The 16,004-nt window shown below is 45.6% G+C and overlaps 1 protein-coding gene across 15 annotated transcripts in view; it reads left to right on the forward strand.

The window, feature by feature from the left end:
* The window catches only part of FRYL (FRY like transcription coactivator), a 261,277-nt gene that overhangs the window by 123,611 nt on the left and 121,662 nt on the right, over positions 1 to 16,004 (forward strand). For all 15 annotated transcript variants that reach the window (XM_084856817.1, XM_084856818.1, XM_084856816.1 and 12 more), the window contains 4 exons: positions 3,585 to 3,688; positions 3,818 to 3,926; positions 8,388 to 8,474; positions 9,995 to 10,166. In XM_084856817.1, the coding sequence (XP_084712943.1) occupies positions 3,585 to 3,688; positions 3,818 to 3,926; positions 8,388 to 8,474; positions 9,995 to 10,166 (472 nt within the window). The remainder of the gene's footprint in view (positions 1 to 3,584; positions 3,689 to 3,817; positions 3,927 to 8,387; positions 8,475 to 9,994; positions 10,167 to 16,004) is intronic.

The following is a 16,004-nucleotide window of genomic DNA, read 5'->3' on the forward strand; positions in this document are numbered from 1 at the left end:
GCATGTAAATTTTAAAGAAAACCCCCAGTTCATCTATGGCCTGGTTCTCACATAACACTGGTATGGGTTGCTGAACCCTGGATTGTTGTGATATGTGAATGTGGCTGTATTAACAAACAGAAAGAGAATGGTTTTTTACTGGGTTGTTTAAACCATTAAACCATTCTTGTTATGTGTGAACCGAGAACTGTGGGTTGTTTTGGCAGGCTACAGAGGTGGTGGGCAAGAGAGATTAAAAGAACTCAACAGGCGTTCTGTTGGGATTCCCTTAACCTCCACTTCACTTCAGTGCCCAAACATACACAGATAAGAGGCTTCAGTCTACAGCTTTTAATCCATTACTTCACAGGGTCATACAGATGCAAATTCTCAGAGACTCTTGGTCTACAAAGGAATGCCTTTAGGGGATTCAAATGGGATTTACGAGAGTTGCCTGCCATTTGAAGAGGGAGATGGTCTTGCTAGCCTAACTTAAGGGCGGGGAGGTCCCGCTCTTGTCTTGAGGCCTCTAAGTGCAGCTTTCCATGCAAGGCCAATCGGGTAGACAGTCTAAGTTCCGCCCCTGCCTTCTTTGCTCTGTGCCTGCATCTGGCATCTATTAGGTCATCTTTCTGTTCGCTGCCTCTCATTGGGGGGGGAGGGGTGAGGAGGGACCCTCAGGCTCAGCCATCTGGATGTTTGTAACCTGAGAAGCAGGCCTACTCATTTCTGGATTAGCCTGGGAAAACACCTCCCCCATGTCTGATGGTTCTCCTTCAGAATCTGAACTGCTATCCCACTCCCTGTGCTCAGAAACACCCCTTCTACATGCCAGTACTACAGCACTGCAAAGACATTTGGGATACAGGGAAGGATTGGACAAAGGAGGAGGGAAAAAACAACCCAAGGGATTGAGAAAATAAGCCACAGTTCATTTGATTGTCTCCCAGACAAACCCTTGGTAGAGCAACAAACCATGGGTAAAATAAATCATGGGTTAGCGTTATGTGCAAACCAGTGTAGTATATAGTTGGCTTGGTTTAATTGCAAGAGCGTGAAATAAACGTGTTACACTGATAATAATCAAGATTGAAAACTAGTTAACGTTTGTAGCTCTTCTCCATGGTGATTGAAAGTATTTAACAGACATCAACATGAGAACTGTACTGAAGATTGAAACAATAACAGCATCCTTTTAAAGTCTGCTTCTTGGAGTTCTGTTGTCTAGTTTAGTTTAGTTGCATTTCTAAAGCAAGTTATTTAGAGGTTATTATCCCTCTTTCTATGCAGGGAACACATGTTCTGCTTCTTGGATATCATGCTCAGTGATGCCTCTAATGAGTTATTAATATGAATGGTTCTCATAGAAAAGGGATAGATATTTTTCCAATTTATGATTTTGACAGAAGCCAAACGAGAGTGGAAGCATATTATTACCAGCCTATTTTTGTGTGAAAAGGTTTGCCACACCTGAGGGGAAACATAAAAAGGGGAACGCTGTCAGCTGTACTTAGTTGACAGAACACTCTGGAGAACCTTACCAGTTTCCATTGAATTTTACAAACAAATAATGTTTCATGTAATTTTAGTCTAAAATATTAGCCTAAAGTAAACCTCTTTCTTCACATGATCAGCTAGCTGGTGATAAAAAGCCCTGAATTCTTTGTTCATTCAATCAGACAGATGTGATCTAAATCAGACGGACGTGATCTAAACACCCTTGGGCTGTTTGAGTATGTAAATAATATAGTGTTTCACAACAGCAAAACCAGCAATAAGAATTTGTGCAGTTGCCTCAGATATTACGCTATGTGAACAAATGTGAATGTGTCATGTGAAATAATTCTGACTAGAGGCCTTCAGCCAAGGTTTGGTTCATAAATGACAATTGCTATGTGAAACCCATATGCCCTGCAGCCCATCTCTGCAGGCTGCTGGGTGAGAGTCCCCCACCTTCCACAGTTTCCTTTGTGTTAAAGCCTTGGAGTATTTTTTCCCTTATTGATGAGGGACTGAAAAGGAAAGCAGGAATGGTGGGTCACTGATCCACTGCCCTGGAAAACTAATAGCTTGATCCTGTACATGGTTACTCAGAAGTAATTCTCACTCATTGGTGGAACTTAATGACCTGGTTTGCATGTAATGGCAAATCCTGGGTTAAGTAACTCAGGATTTGCCAAGCATGAATGGAACTGAGTAAGCGTGCTGCCTCCCACACACCCTCTTTTAATCAACAACCTATGATCAGCCAGGTCATGGGTTGTAAGTGTGACAAGCAAACCTGAAGTGCTGGGTTGTTGAGGGGCTAAACAACCCCAGCATTTAACCTAGCCTACCATAAGTTAACCAATGGGTTGTTTAGTCCCTAAGCAACCCAGTGCTCCAGGTTCACGCATCAGGCTCAGCAACCCACATTGTTAATTAAAAACGGAAGGGGCTGATGCACTGCAGCAGCATACCCACTCTGTCCTACACGTGCACAGCAAATTGTGGGTTAATTCATTTACGATTTGCCATTACATGTGAACTGGCCCAATCTCAAGTGCACAAGCACAGGCTTGCAGGCTAAAGCTATAATCATATGTTTGGGAGTAAGTGCCATCGAACTCTGTGGTGCTTGGTTCCTACTAAAAATATGTAAGACCAGACTGCAGGTAGTTGTATTGGAAAAGGAATGTCTGGCTTCTTCTTTAAGCAGGTTTGAAGAGAAGGGGAGACCTGCTGCCTCTGATACACACTCATCATCTTCCTCTTCCCCCCTGACTACAACTGTCAGCAGCTCTCATGAAAGAGAGAAATCTGAACGAAGGGAAGAAAACACCAAGACAAACTGCCAGGGGGTGGGGGCTTGTTCAGCCAGCATAAAGCTCCACCCCCGCCTGCCTGGGACCTGGGCTCAAATTCTCCCAGTTCAGTTTGCCTGTTGCCTCCATCACCACTCTGCATTTGGTTGGGGATGGAGTAAAGAAAGTGTCCCTGGCTTTTTCCCCATCCACTGAGTGTTGCAGAGGAGCAGGGGGACTGTGATGATGCTTCCACTGTGCATGGGACCTTGAGAGGAGAGAAACATAGGCCACTTCATCATTTCCTTGAGCTCTGTGCAAAGCAAATGATTGTTGGTAGAGAATCCCTCCATTTCTCAGATGCCTTGAAGAATGTGGAAAGAGATGCCTGCTACAGGACACATTTTGGGGAGGATATGATGGGTGGGGTCCAGGTCTGGGTCATTCAGCAGTGACCCTGCACTTGTGGAATTCTGTCCCACAGGACATCCGTATGGTCCCACCATTGTTGGCTTTTAAGAGAAGTCTTAAGGTGTTTTTATTTCAGCCCACATTTTATTAAATGCAGTGCTTGTTTAATTATTACTGGTCATTTTAAGTGGAGGCAAGGTGAGTTCAATCTGATGGTTTTATATATTATTATGTTTTGTTATGGAATTTTCTCTACAGTGCCTTGTGAGTGTCATGGTTTTAAAATATCTTAATAAATAATAAAAATAGGCAAGTTGTTTAAGGTACTTAAATTATGTCCCTTAAAAATGTATTTTCAGGCTGATGTCCTGTACATGCATTAAAGCCTGTTTTTAAAATTGTTTTCAACAGAATAAAGATCCCAAAATGTCTCGAGTTGCACTGGAATCATTATATAGATTATTATGGGTTTATGTTATTAGAATAAAATGTGAAAGCAACACTGTAACACAAAGGTAAGTGGTTTGGTTCAACATACTAAAACTTTTGTCATTTTCTTTAAGTTAAAAATCACTGTTACTGCTCTTTGATAAAGCTGTTAGCAGGTTTTCTCAATACTGGTTTCTTAATCTTTTCCTCTACAGCCGTCTCATGAGCATTGTATCAGCACTTTTTCCAAAAGGCTCTCGCAGTGTGGTCCCTCGAGACACACCTCTGAATATATTTGTAAAAATTATCCAGTTCATTGCTCAGGTAAGTTCCCTTTATAATATATTTCAATCCAAGTCTGATACTATGTTTGACTGTTTGCCTCAGTGTGGCCTGCTGGACTGCCTGCACTAGACATATGTTTTTTAAAGGAGCGGGGAGGGGTTGGGAGCCAGGGAACGGCCACTACAGTTCTACAGGGCAGAGGGAGATATGGAGCAGGGAGACAGTCACACTGTAAAGGCAGAATGTGTAACAATAAAGTGCTGACTGTCCTTAAACTGTCCCCCAACTCAAATAATATGGATGGCCCTGGCAACAGACCCCCTGGGTTGAAACTGCTGCTGCTGAATGCCAGGTCAGTGAATGGTAAGACAACTGCTATCCAGGACTTGATCCTGGATGAGCACACTGACCTGGCCTGTATTACAGAGACCTGGCTGGATGAAGCTTGGGGGGGGGGGGTTATCTCTCTCAGCTATGCCCTCCAGGGTTCTCTGTCTAGCAGCAAGCAAGACCTGGGGGGTGGGGAGGTGGAGTGGCAACAGTCTATCAGGATTCGATCCCCCCCACCAGGTGCCCTATCCCACAGTCTGCTGGGATTGAGTGTGTGTATTTGAAGGTGGGTGCCCGGGACAGAATAGAGATTCCGTTGGTGTACCATCCACCCTGCTGCTCAACAGTCTCCCTTCCTGAGCTAGCCAGGGTAGACTCAGGGTTGGTGTTGGAGACCCTTTGGCTTGTTGTGCTGGGGGATTTCAAGATCCTTGCTGAGGCTGCCCTGTCGGGAGCGGCTCAGGACTTCACGTCTGCCATGACAACCATGGGTCTGTCCCAGAAGGTATCTGGCCCCACCCATGCTGCTGGACACACTCTAGACCTCGTTTTCTGTGCTGGATGGGGTGATAGTGATCTGAGACTGGAGGAACTCTCTATAGTTGTCATGGACAGATCACTACCTGGTGGGGTTTAGACTTGCTGGCACTTGTAACCTCTGCAGGGGTGGAGGACCGATTAAGATGCTCCGCCCCAGGAGGCTGATGGATCTGAATGGTTTCCTGACGGCTCTTGGGGATTTTCCTGTTGCTTCAGCAGGCGATTCTGTTGAAGCCCTGGCCGATCTCTGGAATGGAGAAATGACCAGGGCCGTGGACACAATTGCTCCTGAGCGTCCTCTCTCACGAAGTGGAGCTGCACCAGCACCCTGGTTTTCTAGGGAGCTGGCAGTGATGAAACGAGTGAGAGGATGACTAGAGCGACGTTGGCAGAAAACTCAGAGTGAATCTGATCGAACACGGGCTAGAGCCTATTTGAAAGCCTACTCTGTGGCAATACGGGCAGCAAAGAAAATATTTTTTTCTGCCACTATTGTGTCTGCAAAGAGCCATCCAGCGGAGCTGTTTCGAGTGGTTAGGGGTCTTTTATACACCAGCCTGCAAGAGGATAATTTAAACCTCTTGACAGTCCACTGTGAACAATTTGCTCAGCACTTTGCAGACAAAATCGCTCGGATCCGCTCTGACTTGGATGCTATAGTTGATACAGACCCAGTGGATGTAACTTTGGCCCCTGCTTGTCCAGCGTTGTTGGTTACTTTTGAATTTGTACAGCCTGAGGATGTGGACAGGATCCTGGGAGAGGTGAGAGCCATCATGTGTGTTCTAGATCTTTGCCCTTCCTGGCTCATAAAAGCAGCCAGAGGTGGACTGGCTGAGTGGGTAAGGGGAGTGGTTAATGCCTCCCTTAGGCAAGGCAGAGTTCCAGCCTGCTTGAAGGAGGTGGTGGTGAGATCTTTGTTTAAAAAGCCCTCCCTGAACCCCACCATATTGGGTAATTATTGGCCAGTCTCCAATATTCCATTTCTGGGCAAGATATTGGAGCGCATGGTAGCCTCCTAACTCCAGGGATTCCTGGATGAGACAGATTATCTAGATTCATTTCAATCTGGCTTTAGACCCGGTTATGGGACAGAAACAGCTTTGGTTGCCTTGGTGGATGACCTACGCTGGGAACTAGACAGAGGGAGTGTGGCCCTATTGGTTGTGCTGGACTTCTCAGCAGCTTTCGATACCATCGACCATGGTATCTTTCTGGGCCGCCTCGCTGGAATAGGACTTGGAGGCACTGTTTTACAGTGGCTCCATTCCTTCTTGGAGGGGTGGACCCAGAAGGTGGTGCTGGGGGACTTCTGTTCGACTCCCTTGTGGAGTCTCTCAGGGTTGTGGAGTCTCTCAGGGTTCTGTTTTGTCCCCCATGCTATTTAACATATACATGAAACCACTGGGAGAGGTTGTCCTGAGTTTTGGGGTTCGGTGTCACCAGTACACCAATGACACCCAACTCTACTTTTCCTTTCTGTCTAATTCCAAGGAAGCTGTTGGGGTGCTGAACCGGTGCCTGTTGGCAGTAATGGACTGGATGAGGGCAAACAAATTGAAGCTTAATCCAGACAAGACAGAGGTGCTCCTGGTCAGTCGGAAGGTAGATCAGGGAATAGGGATACAGCTTATGCTAGATGGGGTTACACTCCCCCTGAAGACACAGGTTCGCAGCAGCTTGGATGTACTTCTGGATTCAGCCCTGAGCCTGGATACCCAGGTTTCAGCAGTGGCCAGGAGTGCATTTGCACAGTTAAAGCTAATGCACCACCTGTGCCCGTTCCTTGAGATGTCTGACTTGGCCACAGTGATACATGCCTTAGTTACATTCCGTTTGGATTACTGTAATGCATTCTACGTGGGGCTGCCTCAGAAAAGTGTTCAGAAACTTCAGCTGGTTCAAAGAGCTGCTGCCAGACTGCTGACTGAGGCTGGTTACAGGGAGCATACAACTCCCCGGTTAAAACAGCTTCACTGGCTCCCAGTCTGTTTCCAAGCAGAATTCAAAGTGCTGGTCATATCCTATAAAGCCCTATATGGCTCGGGTCCAGGTTATCTAAAAGACCGTATTGTCCCCTGTGAGCCTACTCGTGCCCTGAGATCTTCAGAGGAAGCCCTTCTCGCTGTCCTGTCACCATCACAGGCACGCCTGGTGGGAACGCAGGAGAGGGCCTTCTCAGTGGCTGCCCCAAGGCTCTGGAACTCGCTTCCCAGGGAGGCAAGTGTGGCACCCTCCTTGATATGATTTCGTAGGCATGTAAAAACTTTTTTGTTCCAGCAGGCCTTTGGGGATAACTAGTCTGGACCTGTGAAAATATGACGGATGAATACTGTTTTTCTTGTTGTCTTTTAGTGTTTTGATATTTTTACAATTTTAATATTGATGATTTAATTATATTTTTAACTTTTGTACACTTGTATTTATATTTCTATTTATAGGTTTTAATTGTACAAGTTTTAGTGTTGTAAAGCCGCCTTGAGTCCCAGTGTTGGGGAAAAGGTGGGATATAAATAAATCTAATAACAACAACAACAACAACAACAACAAGTTAAATATTTCAATATATGTTCCTTACCACATGTGTATCCCACTTTTCTCCAAAGACATTCAGGGTTATACATGTGAAGTTCTCACTTTATCCTCTCAGCAGTCCTGTGAAGTAGGTTAGTTTGAGACATAGTAACTTGCCTAAGGCTCTTCAGAGAGCATCACTGATGAACAGGAGACTAGAAGCTGAACTTCCCATATTTAAACTCTACAGTATAACTCTATGGTTTTCAGACTTGCCACCTTTCCTCATTGACTTGTCCACCAGGAAACCTTCATATTTCGAGGACTCAGGAACATGTTCTAGGATGCGCACTTGCTTCCTGTGGGCCTGTTAGGCTCAGTCACCACATGTCAACTGAAAGAGCGATAGGGCACACCCAACACTCCCTTGTGGCTGTATAGTAAGAGGAGATCAGTGATGATATTCAGCTGTCTTATAGCAAAGCTTGCGTGCCGCTAGTGATCTCTTCACTAGGGAATCCCTAATAAGCCTCTGAAAACATCCATGGCTCCACAGAGTATAATTTGAAAACCACCTCTCTCTCTCTCTCTCTCTGATTTATTAGCCACCCATCTGGCCAGCTGCCTGGCCACTCTAGGTGGCGTACAATACTAATAACAAATTTACACAATCAACTGAACAAAACAACATAACAAAACAGCACTACTTTAAAAAAAACCCTAACCCACCCAAATGCCCTCCTGAACAGCCAGGTTTTGAAGCCCGGCGGAATTATTGCTCTTGGTTTGTGTGAAGAACAAGAGCAAAATCCTTTCCTTGCATATCTCTATTTGCCAGAAGAGTTGGCTGACTTGTAAGCTTACAAAAAAAAGATAGCCGCAGTAGTACAGTGCAACCTTCTTTTAACAGACTTACTGACTTTTGAATAATCCAGATTAAAATATGCAGAATAAACTGCATCTGGTACATTGGATTATTGAGAAATAATGTAGGATTTTTGCAGGAAGGTAACTAGTTTTGATCTGGTTATCATAGAACACAAAGTTCACCACATTGGTTTGGGGTATGAGCTAAGGTTTACAAAGAGTCTTACGTAGACATTATTTTCTTCTTAGGAACGCTTGGATTTCGCAATGAAAGAAATAATTTTTGATCTTCTCAGTGTTGGAAAATCATCTAAAACCTTCACTATTAATCCAGAGGTAAAACAATATTGGAGCAAAAAATAATGGTTTTTGTGTTTTTAATTGCTTTTAATGCAGTCAGTTAACATGTCAGATTATGAGCATGTGCACAGCAGTGGGTGCTCTTAGAAACACTAGAACTTTACTCACCTGTTCAGACAATTTAGGGTGCAATCCTATGCATGTTTGGACAGAAAAAAATCCTACAACTCCCAGCATTCCCCAGCCAGCTTAGACATTTTCTGTCTAAACATGCATAGTATTGTGTCCTTAAAGACTAAAATCATACTGGTGTCTATGGTCTTCTTTGGATCCTTAGATGTAGACAGCATTTGCACATAATGCTAAGCTAAACTATAGTTTAGTGCTGCAGCATGAGCAGAAAAGAACCCATACTAAGCACTGGGCTCAAGTGTGCATTTCTCTCCGCTCTCCTCCTCCATGCAGCCAGGAGGAGAAATAAACCATAATTCCATTTCTCTTTCTTGCTTTTCTTCTTTCTATTAGCTGATTCCTGGCTTTGTCGTCACTGGTGAATCAGGAATCATAGCTTAAAATAAACTCTAGTTCATTCAACAAGCTAGCTAAACAATCCAGGTTGGCTTGTTTTACAATTGACTAGAATTTATTTTAAATCACGATTTCTGATTTGCACATAACAACAAGCCAGGAATTGGGTAAAGTGAAACTAAACCTTAGCTTATTTATTTTATTTATTTAGTACATTTCCATACTGCTTTTCTGCCAAGGCACTCAAAGTGCTTTACAATCTCTGAAAATAAATGTTACCAAAAAAACCCTCCAACTCAAACAAACATGAGAATACAGTTCTCTCTGGCTGACTGAAGGTCTCTTCAGGAACTGATGGCATGAGCTCTCTGACCTGGGCTTCCTCACTTCTGCTTTCCCTCAGGGCACACAGGTCTTAAGTAGCCCCAGGGAAGGTGGAGGAGGGGCTGCCCCAACGGTCCTCTGAGGCCACTGATGGTCCCTTCAGAAGCTGATGACATAAGCTCCCTGGCCAGGAGGAAAGGGAAAGAGGGAGCCTGTTAGCCAGAGGCTTCTCTCAGGCTCCTTTCTGCTCATGAGTGCAGCGCTACACCATGTTTCAGCATTATGTGCACATCCTACCATAGAGTGTAGTCTTGACAAATATAGACAGAACTGATTTGATTGTACCTATGTCTACCAGATGCTAGATTGCTGCATCCCAGTAATATCCTTTTCTGGGATTGACCTATAGAGAGGAACATGATAAAAGTGTTCAACAAGTTTAGCCAGTAGCACTTTGAATTTTAATATCTCCTTTAGAGCATATTATTTTGCAGAGATTAATAAACTTTAAATGTCATTTAGTGTCTGATTTAGCAAGATATTAATTGGAGATGTTGATTTTGAATGTTTGGCTGGCCTGAACAATGTTGAGAACTCATTCTGTTAAGGGTGAGAAAGTCTAATTCATATTGCAACATTTCATTGGCCCTGTGTCACATTTCATTAGCCTGGGTTGCTAATGTATTTTTCCCTCTGTGCTACAGAGAATGAATATAGGTCTCAGAGTCTTCCTTGTGATAGCAGACAGTTTACAACAGAAGGATGGTGAACCACCTATGCCAACTACAGGAGTTGTACTTCCCTCAGGAAACACTCTCCGTGTAAAGAAAATTTTTCTCAATAAAACTCTGACAGATGAAGAAGCAAAGGTTATAGGTTAGTCAATTTCATATTCAGAGGAAGGGATGGCACTTGGCACAGTGTTTAATTTCTAAACTATATAATAGTGCATTTAAAAATTAATTGGCCTATGGACCCTTACTTTTAATGTTTCAAGAGCATATGCTGCATAAACTATAAACTTTGGCTGAAGGGCAGTGTACAAATATACTAAACAAATAATGAAAAGAGGAGCTTTGGGCTATTGTTCCTTTCTTTTCCTCAAATCTTTCCAGTCTACAAGGGTTGGAGACTAATGCTATATACTAATAGCAAACTCATTCTCTGGGTGTGGATCCTTATGTAGCCAAAACCACACCATCTGTATACAGGTGGGAGGTATCAGCAGGCTTGGAGGAACCCTAAGGTTTGCAGAAGTTCAATTTAAAAAAACCCTAAGGGGAGCCCTCCCACCACACAAAAACAGCCCAGTGAGATTTGAGCATGCTCAGTGGATACAAAATACTGAGGGTCTTAGGGGTGTGTGTGGAATAGCATATCTTGGAAAGGAGCCTGGCTAGCTAGCTACCTGGAACCTGAGCAGGAGCACTGTATACTGCAACATTTTGTTGCAGGCCCCACTTGTAGTTACAAAAGACCATGTTGCTCCCATGCATCATCCTAATTTTATTTCATTTTAAATCTATGCAGATTTTGTAGATGGAACTTTATTGTGAATTGCTGTAAATTTATTGTACAGGGTTCCACAAATGTGTTCACCAGCCAACTCAACACTTGTAAAAGGCTTTTTAAAAAAAAACAAACCTGGTGAGAGCCTTTCTCTGGAGCCTAGAGAAGCATAGGGATTCTTCCTGACATAATGCTTAGCCTCAGAGAAACTCAGAAAACAGTAAGGCATCTTCTGCTTTCTGATCTCTGAGAGGCTCAGGATGATGTTGGGGAGAGCTTACACAAATGGCTTGAAGTCCTTCTGAAGTTCAACATGATGTTAACATCCAAGACGCCTCCCATGGTCAGGGAGGGTTAGGGCCACTGAGGAGCACAAATTTAGGCTGGCTACAGAGGCCAGCCCACCACAGTACATCAGGTGGGTCTTGTGCGCCACCTAGTGGTCAAAGGCAAAATCACTGCTCCAATTAAGTCTTTTAACTGTCTTTCCCACCTTTGAAGCTCAGTTCTGCAATTTTGCCTCATTGAAGTGGTCATGGATTCGCCTCTCTGCGTTCTTCTGACTCAGGATTGCTTTTTCCATTCTCTCCCTAACTTTCGCATGCCTCTGTGTTATTGTCTGTTCTCTTTTCCTTCCTTCCTAATCTTTTTTCCTTTCAGGGAAAACAGTTTAAACAAACCCCCAAACCACTGCACCTTCTCCATTCCTGTCAGCTACCTTTGTTGTCAACTGCCCCCCCTCCAATTTGGCCAGCCTTTTCCCCCTTGCGCCTTCGGCTCTGCTGCTTGCTATGGGGAAAGAAAAAGAAAAGTATTTTTCTGCCTGCAAATCTCATAAACCTCGCCTGGCAGTCTCCTTGGGCTCTTCTCAAGCCGCCTCTGCATGGCCCCTGTGAGCAATGGAAAGGCAATAATGGCGGCCATTACTGACCCTTCTCCCATTCACGCTGAAGCAGCTTGTCTGTCTACAGCTTATGAAAAAGCAAGCCTTTCCCTCACATCTGGAGCTCCCTTTTCTCCACCTTTGGGAGTTTTCCTCAGCAGGGCTCAGAGCAAGATCAAGTGCCTGCAACAACATAGCCCTGGCTGGTATGGATGATGGGAGTTTGGGAGGAGGAGGAAGAGGAGGCAGACGAAGAGGAAGCAGAAGAAGAGGAGGACAAGGAGCGGGGAGCCTGGCCTTACGCAGGAGCCCAGCTTTTGCTACGTTATCTCCCAGGCGGTTGGCCAGAAGGAGCCTTAGGGCAGATGAATATCTCTCTGATGACATAGACGTAGACTTGGCTGGAAATGTGGGCAGTCTGTTTTCGATGCAGCCTTCCAAGAGGCGTTTTGGGGGTTCAAAGACCTCCCTATGGGAACAGGGGTATCATCCTCCAGGCCCACTGCTTTTTCCTGCCAAAACCCTGTCAGTCCTCTACAATTAGGCAGCAATCTGGGGGGATTCAGTTTCTCTGGAAATTCCACCTTCTGTGCTACAGTGCTTGAAGGAGGCTTTATTAGCTGACCTAGCTAAGGGTGCCTTGGTTCATTCTCAGCCTTTAACCGTTTCTATATCTGCTACATCTAGAAATGCCACACAACCCTCTGGCTCTCTCCTAATGTCAGAGCAGACTTCATAGGCTCCTTCAGCTCCAGCTTGAGACAGGGTTCATACATCTCCAGATCCTCATGATGTCCTCTGGGGCGGTGCGTAGGGGCGGTGTTAAAAAGAAAATGTCTAACCCAAATCTGGATTCTCCTAACCCAGATGAGCATGATGTGGGCTTAATTGCCTGGATGAAGAGGAGGGGTGAGTCCGACCTCAAGGGTCCTGATTCCTTTCACCTATTCCAGGACTCACATTATCTTCCCCTGCTATGTAAATCTATGGCAACCTTAGATTTGATTCCTTCAGAGAAAGCTCCTCAAAACCCTCTACTTCTAGGATGGCAGCTGACTGTCCTGATCCTTAGCCCAAGACCAAAGTGGTGAAGCTGCCTGCTCTTATCCCAAAAGTGTTTGGAGGTGAGTTGAATTCTCCTTTGCAGCACAAGAAATTCATCGCTATTGCTAACAAACATTACGTTTTAGAGCAGCTTATTATGGATTAAATTTTAAGCCCCACTTATTGATGTGCCCGTGGTGGCTCTGGTGAATCATGCTCTTCACCTGAAAGGTACCGACGTGCAGCTCAAGGAATCAGTTGAGCGCAAGCTGGATACTGGTTTGAAGAAGGCCCATGAAGCAGCATCCCTGTCTGTTTGGGTGGCAACTTCAGTGTCGGTTTTTGCCAGACCTTCCCTCCTGTGGTTGGAAGATGTGTTGGACGGGGCACTTCATGATCCAGCCAGATTACGCAAGACCCTTCTCAAGGTCTCTAGAGTGGTAGCTTTTATTGCTGGTGCCTCTTTGGATGCAGCTCAGTTCTCTGCTAGATCCCTAGCAGCTGATGTATTTGCCAGGAGACTCCTTTGGTTTTGCCATTGGGAAGCTGCTCTTCCTTCAAAGTTCAGTCTAGCATCAGAGCCTTTCATGGGGACAAGCTCTTTGGGGAAGAAGCTGTAAAGGACATCCTAGTTGAATCACGATAAGAAAAAGGCTATGCCCATGGCAAGAAAGAAGGAAGAAAGGCATTTCTTTAGGAGATCTTTTCATCCTTACCAAACCAGCCAGCCATTTCGGTTCTCCAAAATCTCTAGGCAAGGGAGAAATGTTTGGTCCACCTGTCCTGCCTGAGCTCATTCCCGAGGAGGAAATAAAGGCCAGCAGAACTTCTCCACTAGATATGGCTCATCCACCATGTCAAGGGGATACAGGCACCAATTTTGACACCAACCTCTTCTTGGTGGGTGGTCATCTTGCGAGGTACACTGACAAATGGCTGGCCATCACCTCAGATTGTTGGGTCCTGGAGATTTTTTGCTTGGGTCTGCATCTAGAGCTGATATCTCGACCTTCCCACTAATTTTTCCCATCACCAGCCCCAGCAAATCCAGCCAAGAGGGAGATGGTGAAATTGGCCATCCAACTTCTACTAGATATCGCGGCAATGGAACTGTTGCCTGTAGAAGAGAAGGGATTAGGGCTCTATTCTCACTTCTTTACAGTCTCAAAGGAAGATTAATCTGTCAGAGCTGTCTCAACCACTTCATCTGGTACCACTGATTCCAGATGGAGCCTCTTCTGTCCATCAAAGAAGCTCTTTGCCTAGGAGACTTCATGACTTCAGTGGACCTCAGAGAAGCCTATCTCCACGTTCCTATCTTCCTCAACCATCAACGCTACCTCCATTTTGCCTTTGAAGGGTCCCATTTTCCATACAGAGCCATGCCTTTTGGCCTAGCTTCAGGTCCCAGGGTATTTACAAAGATCATGGTCACCTTGGTGGCACATCTTCACATGCAAAGGATCTCAGTATACCCTTAACAATATTCATTCAGCCTCTCATCATCAGGCAATGGATGACCCGCAAGTCATCCTGGAATGTCTCAAGGACTTCAGTTTTCTGGTGAACAATCAAAGAGTCATCTGCTCCCCTCTCACAGAATACTTTACCTGGGGGCCTTAATAGACATGCAAGTAGAGATCATGGCTATCTCTCCAGAGAGGTTATCCAAAATTCAAGCTGCAGTCAAATTGATTTGCTTCAAGAAGTCAGCTGACCTCATGCTTCTAACGAAGGTTTTGGGCCTCATGGTGTCAACATTCCAGGTAACTCCTTGGGCAAGACTTCATTCTTTTCCCTTACAGTGGGCCTGTCAGGGGTGCCTCTGAGCATAAGCAGTGGCAGAGTAGCTCAGATTCTGAAGAGGAACCACAAAACGTTGGGGAGGAACTTTTCCAGACTCTTCCAGACAGGGAGAGACAGATTCCTCAGGTTTCAATAGTCCAGCTGGATGAAGAGGGCTTCTCTTCACACACCCCTGTGAGAGATAGCGAACAGGGAGAGGTGGAGCATGGAGAGCCTGAATTCTTTGACGCCAGATGCAGACACAGAGCCAAGCTGTCAGGAGCGCCCTAGCTGCCTCTTGCAGTACCCACCAATAGCCAACTCAGGACACAGACGATGAGGAATTCTTTCCGAGACTTTATTCCTTTATTACTTTATGACTCTTTCAGAATGCTAGTAGCTAGCGCCAAAGCAAGGAACAGCACTGGGGAAAGATAGTTGAGTAGCCTAAGCTCCAGGTAAGGCAGTTGGTCCCTGTTTGAAGGAGAAACACGGGAAGACCCTGAACTTATGGGCTAGGGAGAGATCCTCCCTCTTTCCCTTGGGTCCTCAGGACGTGACCATTGTTTGCGCGCCAAACGAGCGCTATGCCTCCTTTCTGCGCCCTCCATCTGTTGTCGCTCCCTGCGTCTGCGCCGAGCGTCCAGCAAGCTGCCCTCCAGCGCTCTCTCACTGCCAGGGTCACTATCTATCCCAGGAATGCTGGCAGGAGGAATCTCTGCCAGCTGTTGTGCTTGTGAAAGATGAGCGAGCTCCTCTCCCATGGATTGCTGTTCCTCCTCAGAATCAGAACTGCTCTGGGGCTCTATTGGCTCAGTTTCCACCCTGACACCAAGAGAGAGATGGCAGGGGCAGATCTTAGGCGATCTGCCCGATTGGCCCGGCAGGAACAGCTACACGTAGAGACCTCACGAGATAGAGGGAGATCCCCCCCACCCCTTAAGTTAGGATAGCCTGCCCACCTTTTCTCAAACGGTGGGCAACTTTCAACCTGGGTAGCTGTCAGGGTTCCCCTGTTGCCTACTGAATACTCCAATAGCCAAATCAACACTCAGACAAAAGGCTTTAATTCCATTTACCCTAATGAGACATACAGATGCTAATTGCTAGAGACTCAGAGAACTACAAAGGAACAGCCATCTAGGGGTTCAAAGGGAAAGTACGTCAGTTGATCTCCATTTGGGAAAAGGGCAGCAATTCTCTGAACTTAAGGGGTGGGAGGGGAAGATCTCCCCCTCTCCTGTGATGCTTCTGGGCACAGCTGTTGACATCGAGCCAATCGGGCTGAGTGCCAAAGCTCAGCCCCTGCGATCTCTCAGTTGTGCCTGCGTCTGCGCCTCGCTTCTAAAAGTTCAGGTTGTCCTTCCCTTTCTACTCCTAGTTTGCTGTCACTCCCAGGGATGTGAAGGGGGGGGCTCCCCCTCCAGCTGTGCCTCTGAAGTCTGAGAAAATTCCTCCCCCATGAGTTGCCTCTCTTCCTCAGAATCAGAGCT

Source organism: Heloderma suspectum, chromosome 5, assembly GCF_057233095.1.
Source record: "Heloderma suspectum isolate Gila_16-S chromosome 5, 16-S_ref, whole genome shotgun sequence".
Taxonomy (NCBI): Eukaryota; Metazoa; Chordata; class Lepidosauria; order Squamata; family Helodermatidae; genus Heloderma; species Heloderma suspectum.